General features: G+C 50.4%; 1 protein-coding gene across 1 annotated transcript in view; it reads right to left on the bottom strand.

Annotated features, from left to right (window-relative positions):
• Nucleotides 1-905: 905 nt before the first annotated feature.
• LOC309561684 (protein SSUH2 homolog) overlaps nucleotides 906-17,488 on the bottom strand; it is a gene marked incomplete at its 5' end in the record, with an annotated part of 31,320 nt that continues 14,737 nt past the window's right edge. Inside the window, 4 exons of the mRNA XM_082265672.1 lie at nucleotides 906-1,097; nucleotides 8,091-8,201; nucleotides 14,034-14,148; nucleotides 15,962-16,054. Of these exons, the coding sequence (XP_082121798.1) occupies nucleotides 951-1,097; nucleotides 8,091-8,201; nucleotides 14,034-14,148; nucleotides 15,962-16,054 (466 nt within the window). The 3' untranslated portion in view covers nucleotides 906-950. The remainder of the gene's footprint in view (nucleotides 1,098-8,090; nucleotides 8,202-14,033; nucleotides 14,149-15,961; nucleotides 16,055-17,488) is intronic.

Raw genomic sequence — 17,488 nt, 5'->3', positions numbered from 1 at the left:
TGAATGTGGTGTCACCGTACCTCCATAGTGTGAATATGTCACTGTACCTCCAAAGTGTGAATGTGTCACAGTACTTCCATAGTGTGAATGTGTCACCGTACTTCCATAGTGTGAATGTGTCACAGTACTTCCATAGTGTGAATGTGTCACCATACCCCCAAAGTGTGAATGTGTCACCGTACCTCCAAATTGTGAATGTGTCACTGTACCTCCATAGTGTGAATGTGTCACCGTACCTCCAAAGTGTGAATGTGTCACCGTAACTCCAAAGTGTGAATGTGTCACCGTACCTCCATAGTGTGAATGTGTCACCGTACTTCCATAGTGTGAATGTGTCACCGTACCTCCATAGTGTGAATGTGTCACCGTACCTCCATAGTGTGAATGTGTCACCGTACTTCCATAGTGTGAATGTGTCACCGTACCTCCATAGTGTGAATGTGTCACCGTACCTCCATAGTGTGAATGTGTCACCATACCGGCATAGTGTGAATGTGTCACCATACCACCATAGTGTGAATGTGTCACCATACCTCCAAAGTGTGAATGTGTCACCGTACTTCCATAGTGTGAATGTGTCACCGTACCTCCATAGTGTGAATGTGTCACCATACCACCATAGTGTGAATGTGTCACCATACCTCCATAGTGTGAATGTGTCACCATACCACCATAGTGTGAATGTGCCATCAGCGTTTATTGTTTGTGGTTATATTTCGATGTGAAGCGTCTTCTTAAAATTCATCTTTATAGTTAAGAAATAAAATAGAATGTCGCTCTGCAGAGGTGTGTCCACACAGGAGAAGCCCCGCCCATGAGGTGCCCAGGAGAAGCGATCGCAGAGAGTTCCTTCATATTCCGAGGAGTTGGAAGGTTTCCTCTCCGTGACCCCGTGTCACTTGTGTTTTACAGCAGTCTCCAAGTAGTATGCTAGGAGGTCAGTCAGTCCATCACATGACTGCGCAGCCACAGGACAGGCTGGGGGGGCGGTGCTTGGTATATACTCTGCATTCCCGACCGTACACATGGGATGACAGGCTCCTCCCTCTGTATTCATACTGCACATGTGTGACCGGGATCAGCTCCACCGTCTGCTTCTGTGTGAGCAAACAAATCACATATCAATAGAAGGGCAGATTGTGTCACCAGAAACGGGGTGCAGCTTTACTGATATCAATAGAAGGGCAGATTGTATCACCAGAAACGGGGTGCAGCTTCACTGATATCAATAGAAGGGCAGATTGTATCACCAGAAACGGGGTGCAGCTTCACTGATATCAATAGAACGGCAGATTGTGTCACCAGAAACGGGGTGCAGCTTCACTGATATCAATAGAAGGGCAGATTGTGTCACCAGAAACGGGGTGCAGCTTCACTGATATCAATAGAAGGGCAGATTGTTTCACCAGAAACGGGGTGCAGCTTCACTGATATCAATAGAACGGCAGATTGTGTCACCAGAAACGGGGTGCAGCTTTACTGATATCAATAGAAGGGCAGATTGTGTCACCAGAAACGGGGTGCAGCTTCACTGATATCAATAGAAGGGCAGATTGTTTCACCAGAAACCGGGTGCAGCTTCACTGATATCAATAGAACGGCAAATTGTGTCACCAGAAACGGGGTGCAGCTTCACTGATATCAATAGAAGGGCAGATTGTTTCACCAGAAACCGGGTGCAGCTTCACTGATATCAATAGAACGGCAAATTGTGTCACCAGAAACGGGGTGCCGCTTCACTGATATCAATAGAAGGGCAGATTGTGTCACCAGAAACGGGGTGCAGCTTCACTGATATCAATAGAACGACAGATTGTGTCACCAGAAACGGGGTGCAGCTTCACTGATATCAATAGAAGGGCAGATTGTGTCACCAGAAACGGGGTGCAGCTTTACTGATATCAATAGAAGGGCAGATTGTGTCACCAGAAACGGGGTGCAGCTTCACTAATATCAATAGAACGGCAATTTGTGTCACCAGAAACGGGGTGCCGCTTCACTGATATCAATAGAAGGGCAGATTGTGTCACCAGAAATGGGGTGCAGCTTCACTGATATCAATAGAACGGCAGATTGTGTCACCAGAAACGGGGTGCAGCTTCACTGATATCAATAGAAGGGCAGATTGTGTCACCAGAAATGGGGTGCAGCTTCACTAATATCAATAGAATGGCAGATTGTGTCACCAGAAATGGGGTGCAGCTTTACTGATATCAATAGAAGGGCAGATTGTGTCACCAGAAACGGGGGGGAAGCTTCACTGATATCAATAGAATGGCAGATTGTGTCACCAGAAACGGGGTGCAGCTTCACTGATATCAATAGAAGGGCAGATTGTGTCACCAGAAACGGGGTGCAGCTTCACTGATATCAATAGAAGGGCAGATTGTGTCACCAGAAACGGGGTGAAGCTTCACTGATATCAATAGAAGGGCAGATTGTGTCACCAGAAATGGGGTGCAGCTTCACTGATAACAATTATAAGACCGGTTCCCAGGAGACGGAGAAGCTGAATATTGGATCTTCAGATAAAACTGCCGCCACTTCTGTATACAGGGGACGGGTACTCCGAACCCCGGAACACAAAGTCATATGATGGGGAACATTGGGGGGCGCACTATCATTTCCCAAAAACACAAAAATAACCTGTGGATCCTGCCAGAAACTCAGCATCCAACTTCCTGCGCACTGAACTCAAATATCAAACAATGATAAAGCTTCCCCAGCTGTCTTCTGTGAACTACAAACCCCTCCTCCCTATGCAATGCAGATGAGATGTGGGGAAGGTGTTTATAGTCCAAATCAGGAGAGCAGCCAATAGTAAGAGCACTGCTACCCCATAGACACAGTACAGTGTGTGCACAGGAGGAGTGTTACTGGCAGGATCACCAGGTGAAAATAACGAGAGAAAAGAAAACTAATGCTGCCCTCATGTCTGAAAACTGATAAGCAGCAATGCATTACATTATATGATACAAGTTATATTATCCTAGATTTATTATATTATACACGTTGTATTATATTATATCAGGGCTCAACATACCCCAGGTGCCAGGTCGCATTGGTGACTAGAATTAGCAGCCTGGTGCCTGGGCTACACTGCGGCCCGCGGGTGCGCAGACTAAGATTCTGTGGCTTTGCAGTCTGCTGTAGGGAGACGCTTCGATTGGAGAACTGGCGCCCTCTTGTGGTGGCCGGGGCTGTAACAAGCAGTCACTGGCGGCGCTGAGATGGAAACTGTTTTTTTATTTATTATTTCTTTCCATTAAAATAATTTTTTATTCTCTCCCTGTCATGCCACACAGCTGAAGGCCCCATTCACATGGGCTGTCTGATCCGGTTCCTGTCAGTTTTTCTTCTGATCGGACCCTCCAGTCTACTACTGAGAACCACCGCCACCCGATCCTCTCCGCCAAAAACAGACAAATGGTGGTCCTATTTTCCATCCATCTGATGGATCAAATCAGATGGCTTTGGATTAAAGTGGACAGGCAGTCCCATAGAGGAGAGCGGGACTGTGTCAGTGTTCGCTCTGCATGGTGGAGAAGACCGGTCATCCTCCCGCTTAGCGGAGGCGCCCGTGTGAAAGGGGCCTAAGGTGGAACGAGTCATTTCATCTCCTATTGCCCCCAACTTGCTGCATTGTCCTTCCCTAGAGAGCCGCTGCCCATCACACCATCCAGCCAAGTTCACACGGGCCGAATACCGGGAAACATCAGCCGGTTAAAAAAAAAAACTGCCCGCCATTCGGCCTGCGTGAATGGCAGCCGGTCCGACAGGAGCAAAAAAAACCTGGCTCCTAGATTTCAAGAAAATTTGTCAAGCCTTTTATTATATATTATTATATTATACACATTCATTGCAATATATTACATTATATTATATACGTATTCTGTTATATTACACGGAACAAAATTATGACCACAACACTTTTGTTTTTTGCCCCCATTTTTCATGAGCTGAACTCAAAGATCTCAGATTTTTTCTATGTACACAAAAAGCCGATTTCTCTCAAATATTCTTCACAAATCTGTGTAAATCTGTGTTAGTGATCACTTCTCCTTTGCCGAGATAATCCGTCCCCCTCACAGGTGTGGCATATCAAGATGCTGATTGGACAGTATGATAATGCACAGCTCCATGGTGCAAGGATCTGCACACAATTCCTGGAAGCTGAAAACATCCCAGTTCTTGCATGACCAGCATACTCACCGGACATGTCACCCATTGGGCATGTTTGGGATGCTCTGGATCGGTGTATAGGACAGCGTGTTCCAGGTCCTGCCAATATCCAGCAACTTCGCACAGCCATTGAAGAGGACCAACATTCCACAGGAACCAATCACCAACCTGATCAACTCTATGCCAAGGAGATGTGTGGCACTGCGTGAGGCCAATAGTGGTCACACCGGATACTGACTGGTTTTCAGACCCCCCCCCCCATACAGTAAAACTGCACATTTTAGAGTGACCTTTTATTGTGGGCAGCCTAAGGCACACCTGTGCAATAATCATGCTGTCCAATCAGCATCTTGATATGTCACACCTGTGAGGGGGATGGATTATCTCGGCAAAGGAGAAGTGATCACTAACACAGATTTACACAGATTTGTGAAGAATATTGGAGAGAAATCGGCCTTTTGTGTACATAGAAAAAGTCTGAGATCTTTGAGTTCAGCTCAAGAAAAATGGGGGCAAAAACAAAAGTGTGGGGTTTATAATTTTGTCCTGTGTATATTATATTTTATTATATTATATATTTGTTGTTAGATATTCTTTAGTTTAGACAAAAATGCTCAAACAACCAAATACTGTTTTGGCGCCATCTTGTGGCAATAAATAAATAGTGCAGATTATTAGAATATTTGGTTTATTGATTTGATGATCCATCAGCGACCTCCTCCCAGAAAATGTTCCTCATTTATAAGAATTTGGCGGGGGGGTTTTCTCATTGTTGTGCTCGGGGACACAATATTTTTATGTTTGGGAGATTTCTGTTATCTGCAGAGAATGGTAGAAATTGCAGAGGTCTGGATTGGTGAATTGTGCGATAATCTACCAATCAGATCTGCAGGAAAATATAGGGAATTATGAAGGGAAACCAGCTGTGATTTATTCAGAGCGCCATTGGATACAATGGATGGCGCTGAGGGGAGGAGCCATGGCTTCTCATTGCTCAGACTTTCTCTATTTGGTACCCTCGCTCCTCTATATTTTATTATTATTTAGGACTAGAGTCCCTTTTTTACCACACAATTCTATAATAAAATATTCCTATCCTAATCATAAGGCATTTTACCCCTCTGTACAAAAGTAAGGGCCCCTGGCATAGTTCCTGGCCAGCATTGGGCACAGTAGGGGCCCCTGGCACAGTTCCTGTCCAGCAGTGTGCACAGTAGGGTCCCCTGGCATCATTCCTGACCAGCATTGGGCACAGTAGGGGCCCCTGACATCTTTCCTGGCCAGCATTGGGCAAAGTAGGGGCCCTCCAGCATCATTCTTGGCCAGCATTGGGCACAGTAGGGGCCCCTAGCATTGGGCACAGTAGGGGCCCCTGGCATCATTCTTAGCCAGCATTGGGCACAGTAGGGGCCTTTTGCATCATTCATGGCCGGCATTGTGCACAGTAGGAGCCCCTGGCATTGTTCCTGGCCAGCATTGTGCACAGTAGGGGCCCCTAGCATTGCTCCTGGCTGGCATTGTGCACAGTAGGAGTCCCTAGCATTGCTCCTGGCTGGCATTGGGCACAGTAGGGGTCCCTAGCATTGTTCCTGGCTGGTGTTGGGTACAGTAGGGATCCCTAACATTGTTCCTGGCCAGCATTGGGCACAGTAAGGGCCCCTAGCATTGTTCTCGGCTGGCGTTGGGCACAGTAGGGGCCCCTAGCATTGTTCTTGGCTGGCTTTGGGCACAGTAGGGGCCCCTAGCATTGTTCTTGGCTGCCGTTGGGCACAGTAGGGGCCCCTAGCATTGTTCTTGGCTGGCGTTGGGCACAGTAGGGGTCCCTAGCATTGTTCTTGGTTGGCATTGGGCACAGTAGGGGTCCCTAGAATTGTTCTTGCCTGGCGTTGGGCACAGTAGGGGTCCCTAGCATTGTTCTTGGCTGGCGTTGGGCACAGTAGGGGTCCCTAGCATTGTTCTTGGCTGGCGTTGGGCACAGTAAGGGGTCACTAGCATTGTTCTTGGCTGGCGTTGGGCACAGTAGGGGTCACTAGCATTGTTCTTGGTTGGCATTGGGCACAGTAGGGGTCCCTAGAATTGTTCTTGCCTGGCGTTGGGCACAGTAGGGGTCCCTAGCATTGTTCTTGGCTGGCGTTGGGCACAGTAGGGGTCCCTAGCATTGTTCTTGGTTGGCATTGGGCACAGTAGGGGTCCCTAGAATTGTTCTTGCCTGGCGTTGGGCACAGTAGGGGTCCCTAGCATTGTTCTTGGCTGGCGTTGGGCACAGTAGGGGTCCCTAGCATTGTTCTTGGCTGGCGTTGGGCACAGTAGGGGTCCCTAGAATTGTTCTTGCCTGGCGTTGGGCACAGTAGGGGTCCCTAGCATTGTTCTTGGCTGGCGTTGGGCACAGTAGGGGTCACTAGCATTGTTCTTGGCTGGCGTTGGGCACAGTAGGGGTCCCTAGCATTGTTCTTGGTTGGCACTGGGCACAGTAGGGGCCCCTAGCATTGTTCTTGGCTGGCGTTGGGCACAGTAGGGGCCCCTAGCATTGTTCTTGGCTGGCATTGTGCACAGTAGGAGTCCCTAGAATTGTTCTTGCCTGGCGTTGGGCACAGTAGGGGTCACTAGCATTGTTCTTGGCTGGCGTTGGGCACAGTAGGGGTCACTAGCATTGTTCTTGGCTGGCGTTGGGCACAGTAGGGGTCCCTAGCATTGTTCTTGGTTGGCATTGGGCACAGTAGGGGTCCCTAGAATTGTTCTTGCCTGGCGTTGGGCACAGTAGGGGTCCCTAGCATTGTTCTTGGCTGGCGTTGGGCACAGTAGGGGTCCCTAGCATTGTTCTTGGCTGGCGTTGGGCACAGTAGGGGTCCCTAGCATTGTTCTTGGCTGGCGTTGGGCACAGTAGGGGTCCCTAGCATTGTTCTTGGCTGGCGTTGGGCACAGTAGGGGTCCCTGGTATTATTCCTGGCCAGTATTGGGCACAGTAGGGGTCACTATTGCTGTCTGGCTGGCAGATTGGTAGCGGGGGCTGCTGTCTTTCTGAAATCTGGCTAGCGTTGGGCACAGTAGGGCTCCTAGCATTGTTCTTGGCTGGTGTTGGGCACAGTAGGGGGTCTCTAGAATTGTTCTTGGGTGGCGTTGGGCACAGTAGGGGGTCTCTAGAATTGTTCTTGGGTGGCGTTGGGCACAGTAGGGGACCCTAGCATTGTTCTTGGCTGGAGTTGGGCACAGTAGGGGTCCCTAGCATTGTTCTTGGCTGGCATTGGGCACAGTAAGGGGTCCTAGCAATGTTCTTGGCTGGCGTTGGGCACAGTAGGGGTCCCTAGCATTGTTCCTGGCCAGCATTGGGCACAGTAGGGGTCCCTAGAATTGTTCTTGGCTGGCGTTGGGCACAGTAGGGGTCCCTAGCATTGTTCCTGGCCAGCATTGGGCACAGTAGGGGCCCCTAGCATTGTTCTTGGCTGGCGTTGGGCACAGTAGGGGTCCCTGGCATCATTCCAGGCCAGTATTGGGCACAGTAGGGGTCCATATTGCTGTCTGGCCGGCAGATTGGTAGCGGGGCTGCTGACTTTCTGAAATCTGGCGGTGCATGCGCAGTACTGTGCTGAGATTTCCAGGCATTGGACTGCACTCGGTATCACAGCCCATCCAAGACACTTCTTTTTCTAATGAGGGTCAGGAAGACCCCCCAAAATTTACACCCACACAGGGGCACCCCTTCATCCAATTACCATGGAGGGTGTCAAGGCAGATGCTGATTGTCCAGGAACAGGATGAAGGTGTGAAAGAAACTCCGCCCCCTCGGCTCCGATTCTTCCCATCATCCAATGACTTCCTTCCCTCTTTCTGGACTCTCCGGGATCAGAGAAAAGAATTCCCAATTCCTAAATCCTGATTATAATAAATAGAGAAGAACGCGTTTTCTGTACCTGCCTGAGGATGTGATTGGCCGGGCCACAAATCTCGCCGTGTTCCCGGATCAGCCTCTGCGACGCCTTCGCAACTTCACACGACTCCGCGAATCCAGGGAAGGGGCTCACCTAACAAAACATCCAATCAGATGATTAGTAATACGGGGAGGCGTGTCTGTGCTGCTCATAGCAACCAATCCTGAGCAGTCCTCACTGCAAATAAATCTTCCTCTCTACAGGAAACTAACCCACCTGAATGGTAGATGGAGGCGGAGCCTCCTCAAGGTGGGAGAATGGCACCATTGGTCAGTCCATGGCCGCGTCTGCACTCATTTGACGTCAAATTTCGATTTAGTTTTAGTCCTATTTTAGTCATCTGAATTGTTTTAGTCATATTTTAGTCTACTAAATGTTCATTTGGGCCTTATATAGTGCCGATGGGGCCTCCAGCTGAGATTAAAGCGGTTGTAAACCCTAAAAAAAAAAAAAAAAAAAAACCTGCAAGACAAAGGCATAATGAGCTAGTATGCATCGCATACTAGCCCATTATGTGTAACTTACCTTAGAACGAAGCCCCGACATGGACCCCCGGACATCGCTGCGGGCGCTGCCATGATCCCTCGCCGTCTCTTCCGGGTTCGGCGGCTCCGGCGCAGTGATTGGCCGGAAGAGACGTGCCGGTTTAGGAGATATTATTTGTACCTACAGGTAATCCTTATTATAGGTTTACCTGTAGGTAAAAGTGTCAAAAAGCGGGACACTACCGCTTTAACCCCTCGCCCCCCGGAAGATTTACCCCCCTTCATGACCAGGCCATTTTTTGCGATACGGCACTGCGTTACTTTAACTGACAATTGCGCGGTCGTGCGACGCTGTACCCAAATAACATTTATGTCCCCTTTTCCCACAAACTGAGATTTCTTTTGGTGGTATTTGGTCATCTGTGAGGTTTTTATTTTTTTTGAGCTATAAACTAAAAAAGAGCGACAATTCTGAAAAAAAACAAAAAAAAAAAAACAAAACATTTTTTACTTTCCGCTATAAAACATCCAATTAAAAAATGTAAAAAATCAAATTTATTCATCAATTTATTCCGATCTGTATTCTGCTACAAATCCCAATAATTGGATATTGAAAAATGATCGCGTCCACAAACTACAGGAAACATTTTATGGAATTTTATTTTTTATTATTTCTTTTATTAGTAATGGCGGTGATCAGTGATTTTTAGCGGGACTGCGACATTGCGGCGGACAGATCGGACCCCTAACTGACACATTTTTTGGGGACCAATGAAACTCATACAGTGATCAGAGCTATAAAATATGCACTGTCACTGTACTAATGACACTGGCAGGAAAGGGGTTAACATCAGGGGCAATCAAAGGGTTAAATGTGTTCCATGGGAGTGCTTACTAACTGTGGGGGAGGGGCCTGGCTGGGGGAAGACGGAGATCCATCTGGGATCTCCATCTTCCCCTCTCACAGAACGGTGATCTACCTCTCTCGGGAACGATCGTTGGGTGCAAGTGAACATCGCGTCCGCCTAGCCCACTGATTGGCTCTCGTTGTGTCCAATCACAGCAGGAGCGGGTCGCCGGTGGCGCAGATGCACACCCCAGACCTGGAAACAAAGACGTACAGGTAGGTGATTTTGCGCTGAAGGACCGCCCTGCCGCAGTATTTGTGGGCGGGGCGGTCCGGAAGCGGTTAAGGTTGGCCCCAGGCATTGCATTCACTATGGCCGCCTTTACGCCTGTGCGTTTTTTCTGTGCGTTTTGCAATACATAACCGCGCATGTCATCAAAAATGATTGTTTCCAATGACGCCATTCACCCCTGCACGCTGCATAGGAAAACCACGAGGCGTGGCCGATATTTTACGCATTTCGTGGCCTCATTGGCATTTTCCCTGTACAGGGACCGGGATTGCAGCATCCGCAGCAATAACTCCTCCCCTACAGGGGGGTGGCTCAACCTATTGAGGAGCGCGGGCCACTTAAAGGGGTTCTAAAGGCAGAAGGCTTCTTTGCCCTAATTCATTCTATGCATAAAGTTAAAAATCTTTCTGAGTGCAGCTTCCCCCGCCCCCCATTATACTTACTTGAGCTCCCAGGGCGATCCAGCGATGTGCACAAGAGCAGCAGGTCTCCTGGGTCTCTCTCCTTACTGGCACACACAGCAGCAGGAGCCATTGGCTGCCATTGGCTTCTGCTGCTTTCAATTACAGCCAGTGAGCCAACAAGGAAAAAAAGGGGGCGGTGCTAAGCCACACTACGTGTGTAAATGGACACAAAGAGAGCGATAACACTTCAAAACTGCAGCTCTTGTGGGATGTTCCTGGTCTGCAGAGGAAGGAAAACTGGCCAACTGGTGACAGGGTCATGGGCAGCCAAGGTTCATTGATAGGGGGGGAGGGAAGGATCACTGATGGGGGTGGGGGGGGGGGGAGACTCCTTGATGGAGGAGTGGAGGGGAAGGCTTATTGATGGAGGTGGGGGAGGGAAGGATCATTGATGGAGGTGGGGGAGGGAAGGCTCATTGATGGAGGTGGGGAGGGAAGGCTCAATGATAGAGGTGGGGAGGGAAGGCTCATTGATGGAGGTGGGGAGGGAAGACTCATTGATGGAGGTGGGGAGGGAAGACTCATTGATGGAGGTGGGGAGGGAAGGCTCAATGATGGAGGTGGGGGAGGGAAGGCTCAATGATGGAGGTGGGGGAGGGAAGGATCATTGATGGAGGTGGGGAGGGAAGGCTCATTGATGGAGGTGGGGAGGGAAGGCTCAATGATAGAGGTGGGGAGGGAAGGCTCATTGATGGAGGTGGGGAGGGAAGACTCATTGATGGAGGTGGGGAGGGAAGGCTCAATGATGGAGGTGGGGGAGGGAAGGCTCAATGATGGAGGTGGGGGAGGGAAGGCTCATTGATGGAGGTGGGGAGGGAAGACTCATTGATGGAGGTGGGGAGGGAAGACTCATTGATGGAGGTGGGGAGGGGAAGGCTCATTGATGGAGGTGGGGAGGGAAGGATCATTGATGGAGGTGGGGAAGGAAGGCTCAATGATAGAGGTGGGGAGGGAAGGCTCATTGATGGAGGTGGGGAGGGAAGACTCATTGATGGAGGTGGGGAGGGAAGGCTCAATGATGGAGGTGGGGGAGGGAAGGCTCAATGATGGAGGTGGGGAGGGAAGGATCATTGATGGAGGTGGGGAAGGAAGGCTCATTGATGGAGGCAGGGAGGGAAGGCTCATTGATGGAGTTGATGAGGGAAGGCTCATTGATAGAGGTGGGGAGGGAAGGCTCATCGATGGAGGTGGGGGAGGGAAGGCTCATTGATGGAGGTGGGGAGGGAAGGCTCATTGATGGAGGTGGGGAAGGAAGGCTCATTGATGGAGGTGGGGGAGGGAAGGCTCATTGATGGAGGTGGGGAGGGAAGGCTCATTGATGGAGGTGGGTAGGGGAAGGCTCATTGATGGAGGTGGGGAGAACATTCTTCCCACTGACCACCAATGTAAGAAGCATTCTCACTGGTTGGGGGAGGGGCTGGGTCTATATAGACCTAAGAATGACTTTGGGGGTTGGGAAGTATGTTGTACATTTCCCATAGAATAGAGAGATAACACCCCCCTCCCCCCGCTTGTCTAATCCGAATGTGGGAACTCGGGGTACACTGACATGCCGAGGTGGCGGTTTCTCTCCGCCATCTTGGTACGCTTGGCCTCCTATCACAAGTGGGGGGGGGGGTTGCCCAGAGAAGCGATCGATGTGTTTGTTGGCTTCCTAATGACAGGACGTCCGGGGATCGGAGAATTATTGACAATCCCCTTCAATGATCTTTTGTTTAATGGCCTCAATACATCATTTATTACAGCGCACGGCGTTCCCGGCATCAGCTGGAAGTTTACGGAGCGGAACGCGGGATCTCTGCGGTGGTTACAGACAGGTGAATTATTACATTAGGAGCCAAGCCAAGTTCCTGATCTCCAGGAAGGTCCCGGCTGTTCCCCGAATATCAGGACTGGCGGAACGTATCAGAGCGCCGGGCGTTGTGTGATAAATCCCTTCACCAAGGTTCTATCAATGTTACAAAATGTGCCTGGAGGGATCTCCTGATGATGAATTAAAGTCTATGAGCGCGCGGCAGTGCACACCGCAAAACGTGCTGCATACGTGTGTCACCGTTCACCCCCAACTCACCCCACCTCACCCCGCCTCACCCCCAACTCACCCCGCCTCACCCCCAACTCACCCCCTCACCTCCAACTCACCCCCAACTCACACCGCCTCACCCCCAACTCACCCCGCCTCACCCCACCTCACCCCCAACTCACCCCGCCTCAAGCCCAACTCACCCCCCTCACCCCCAACTCACCCCGCCTCACCCCCAACTCACCCCCCTCACCCCCAACTCACCCCGCCTCACCCCCAACTCACCCCGCCTCACCCCCCTCACCCCCAACTCACCCCACCTCACCCCGCCTCACCCCCAACTCACCCCGCCTCACCCCCAACTCACCCCCAACTCACCCCAACTCACCCCAACTCACCCCCAACTCACCCCAACTCACCCCCAACTCACCCCCAACTCACCCCCAACTCACCCTGCCTCACATACATGCAGGAAATGCGATCATACATGTGAATCGCACTGAATGTCTCCTAGCAGGGACATTCTGAACGTGGAGCGGGTAAGCAGAAGTCAAATTAGCCTACTGCTAACCCTATACCTAACACTAACCCTAACACCAACCCTAACACTAACCCTATACCTAACACTATGCCTAACACTAACCCTAATGCTAACCCCAATACCTAACACTAACCCTATACCTAACACTATACCTAACACTAAACCTAATACCAACCCTATGACTAACACTAACGCTAACCCCAATGCCTAACACTAAACCTAATACCAACCCTATGACTAACACTAACGCTTATGCTAGCCCCAATACCTAACACTAACCCCAACACCTAACATTAACCCTAATGCTAACTTTAAACCTGATGCTAACCCTATACCTAACACTTACCCTGATGCTAACTCTATACCTAACCCTAATCCTATATCTAACACTTACCCTACACTTTGTTTATAAGAAAAGTCATGTGATTGCCATTTCAGCTATGACAGGGATCACATTACTTTGTAAATGAGGGGTCATTGTTACAATGAGAGTGAATGTTAGGGATGGGGGGGGGGGGGGCTAGGATTAATATTGGGGTTCCTCTGTTCCTCATTCTCTTATGTCATGTTCCCATTAGAGGCGTAGAACAGAACCTCCAGAATAACTGAAAGGAGGTTTCATTCCCCTCAGAAGTCACTGCACCGTATAAAATAATTTCACCATTTCTATTTCCTCATTTCATATTACGGGGTCACCTATCCATGAGACGTCTCTATTTCCTCATCTTATATTATGGGGTCACCTATCCATGAGACGTCTCTATTTCCTCATCTTATATTATGGGGTCACCTATCCATGAGACGTCTCTATTTCCTCATCTCATATTACGGGGTCACCTATCCATGGGACGTCTCTATTTCCTCATCTCATTTTACGGGGTCACCTATCCATGAGACGTCTCTATTTCCTCATTTCATATTACGGGGTCACCTATCCATGGGATTTCTCTATTTCCTCATCTCATATTATGGGGTCACCTTATCCATGAGACGTCTCTATTTCCTCATCTCATATTACGGGGTCACCTATCCATGGGACGTCTCTATTTCCTCATCTCATATTACGGGGTCACCTATCCATGGGATGTCTCTTGGACCACACTTGGTTTCCTTCAGTCAGGTCAGTTAAGGAGTTTTCTGATTGGTTAATGAGTTTTGTAGACTGCCCTTTCCTCTCGTTGGATAATCTTAGAAAGCTGCAGAACCCCCTCCCCCCATTCATGCCAATCAGAGTGCCCAAACCTCCTTCCCGCCACAACCAACGTCCACCTACCGTCACATCACTGTCCTTCACAACCACCTCCCCCGCCACCTTCCGCAGGAGACTCGTGGGAACGTTATTCTCCAGAATCGGAGGATTACAGACGTATTCTGAATGCAGAGTTCTCCTGGAACAACAGAATGAAAATATTCATCCAACAGCCCCCCGAAAATATTCATCCAACAGCCCCCCAAAAATATTCATCCAACAGCCCCTCCCGAAAATATTCATCCAACAGCCCCCCGAAAATATTCATCCAACAGCCCCCCGAAAATATTCATCCAACAGCCCCTGAAAATATTCATCCAACAGCCCCCGCTATCTATTCACTGTTCTCTGCCCACCATAAAGGGTCATTCCACCCATAACCGATATTCTAAAGGGTAACAGGGCCATCTTTTCCATTGGGCACACCCGGCGGTTGCCCGGGGGCCCCACTTGCCAAGGGGCCCCACACACAGGGTGGCAATTACACTGTCCCCCCCAGGCCAGTCTCCAGATTAGTTTACCTGGTGGTCTAGGGCCCCCCCCCCCGTTGTCCGCCAGGCCCCCCGCTGTCCGCCGGTGGCTCTGAGTCTCCCTGCACAATGGTTGCTAGGAAGGCCAGCCGATTGGCATCTAGCAACCAGTGACGTTCTGAGAGGACCCATCATGCACAGCGGAGGAGGATCCTCCTCGTCGGCTCATCCTCCTCTCTCCGCACCTCTCTCTCTCTCTCTCTCCCCCAGTGCACTGCATTGCCCGGGGGCCTATAAGGCTCTTAAGATGGCACTAAAGGGTAAGGACACTTTGGGGGATTTACTATAACTGGAACACACAGAATCTGGTGCAGCTGTGCATAGGAACCAATCAGTTTCAAGGTTTTATCATCAAAGCTTAATGGAACAAGCTGAAGCCAGAAGCTGATTGGTTCCCATGCAGAGCTGCGCCAGATTCCGAGCGTTCCAGTTTTAGTAAATCTCCTCCTTCGTATTTAGTATTGAATAGAGAAGGGAAGGTTGGAGCCTCTCACAGGTGGGATTCTCCATCCACTCATGTACAGAGTAATCCTATAGACTTCTATGAGTCGGGGAGATGGGTCACCCCCAATCCATCTTTTGGCCCCATAGGAGTCTACAGGGTTCCGGGACACCAGTATTGGGATTCGCAGAACATTCATCAGCAGTAAACCTTTCTATAAGCTGAGATTTGTCTGTCTGCAATGTGAAGGTGGGAAAACTATCTCTGAAAGACACACAGACCGGTCCCCATATCACCAAACTGGACAGACCGGTCCCCATATCACCAAACTGGACAGACCGGTCCCCAAATCACCACACTGGACAGACCGGTCCCCAAATCACCACACTGGACAGACCGGTCCCCATATCACCACACTGGACAGACCGGTCCCCATATCCCCACACTGGACAGACCGGTCCCCATATCACCACACTGGACAGACCTGTCCCCATATCACCACACTGGACAGACCGGTCCCCATATCCCCACACTGGACAGACCGGTCCCCATATCACCAAACTGGACAGACTGGTCCCCATATCACCAAACTGGACAGACCGGTCCCCAAATCACCACACTGGACAGACCGGTCCCCAAATCACCACACTGGACAGACCGGTCCCCATATCACCACACTGGACAGACCGGTCCCCATATCCCCACACTGGACAGACCGGTCCCCATATCACCACACTGGACAGACCTGTCCCCATATCACCACACTGGACAGACCGGTCCCCATATCCCCACACTGGACAGACCGGTCCCCATATCACCACACTGGACAGACTGGTCCCCATATCACCACACTGGACAGACCGGTCCCCATATCCCCACACTGGACAGACCGGTCCCCATATCACCACACTGGACAGACTGGTCCCCATATCACCACACTGGACAGACCGGTCCCCATATCACCACACTGGACATCTTACCATGTGACGGAAAGTTGCTGGGAGTGGATGAGTCTTCCCTCTCCTTTGCACACAGAACAGACCTTCTTACCGCGTCCGGAACACTTACTGCACCTGGAACACAGAGATTGTACAACCCGGACACAACCTTTCACATGGAGGAGGTAATGAATTCCCATCCCCCCCACCCGGGCCATACAGATATCACCTGTCCTAGAGACCAGTATGACATGGGAGGGGGGGGGGGTGCTCATAGAAGGGGTTCAACTTTCCTCCACTCACCCCCTACACCTCAATACCTGCACCCCTACACCTCTATACCTTCACCCCCTACACCTCTATACCTGCACCTCCTACACCTCTATACCTTCACCCCCTACACCTCTATACCTTCACCTCCTACACCTCTATACCTGCACCTCCTACACCTCTATACCTGCACCTCCTACACCTCAATACCTGCACCCCTACACCTCTATACCTTCACCCCCTACACCTCTATACCTGCACCTCCTACACCTCTATACCTTCACCCCCTACACCTCTATACCTTCACCTCCTACACCTCTATACCTGCACCTCCTACACCTCTATACCTGCACCTCCTACACCTCTATACCTGCACCTCCTACACCTCTATACCTGCACCCCCTACACCTCTATACCTTCACCTCCTACACCTCTATACCTGCACCCCCTACACCTCTATACCTGCACCTCCTACACCTCTATACCTGCACCCCCTACACCTCTATACCTGCATCTCCTACACCTCTATACCTGCACCTCCTACACCTCTATACCTGCACCCCCTACACCTCTATACCTTCACCTCCTACACCTCTATACCTGCACCCCCTACACCTCTATACCTGCACCTCCTACACCTCTATACATGCACCCCCTACACCTCTATACCTGCACCTCCTACACCTCTATACATGCACCCCCTACACCTCTATACCTTCACCTCCTACACCTCTATACCTGCACCCCCTACACCTCTATACCTGCACCCCCTACACCTCTATACCTGCACCCCCTACACCTCTATACCTGCACCTCCTACACCTCTATACATGCACCCCTTACACCTCTATACCTGCACCCCCTACACCTCTATACCTGCACCTCCTACACCTTTATACCTACACCTCTATACCTGCACCCCCTACACCTCTATACCTGCACCCCTATACCTCTATACCTGCACCCCTATACCTCTATACCTGCACCCCCTACACCTCTATACATGCACCCCCTACACCTCTATACCTGCACCCCCTACACCTCTATACCTGCACCTCCTACACCTCTATACATGCATCCCCTACACCTCTATACCTGCACCCCCTACACCTCTATACCTGCACCTCCTACACCTTTATACCTGCACCTCTATACCTGCACCCCCTACACCTCTATACCTGCACCCCTACACCTTTATACCTTCACCCCCTACACCTCTATACCTGCACCTCCTACACCTCTATACCTGCACCCCCTACACCTCTATACCGGCACCCCCTACACCTCTATACCTGCACC

This window comes from Pelophylax lessonae (genome assembly GCF_965119305.1).
Source record: "Pelophylax lessonae genome assembly, chromosome: 8".
NCBI classification, from domain to species: Eukaryota; Metazoa; Chordata; class Amphibia; order Anura; family Ranidae; genus Pelophylax; species Pelophylax lessonae.
Note: the sequence above shows the minus strand (reverse complement) of the source record. Positions and strands in the feature narration are given on the sequence as shown.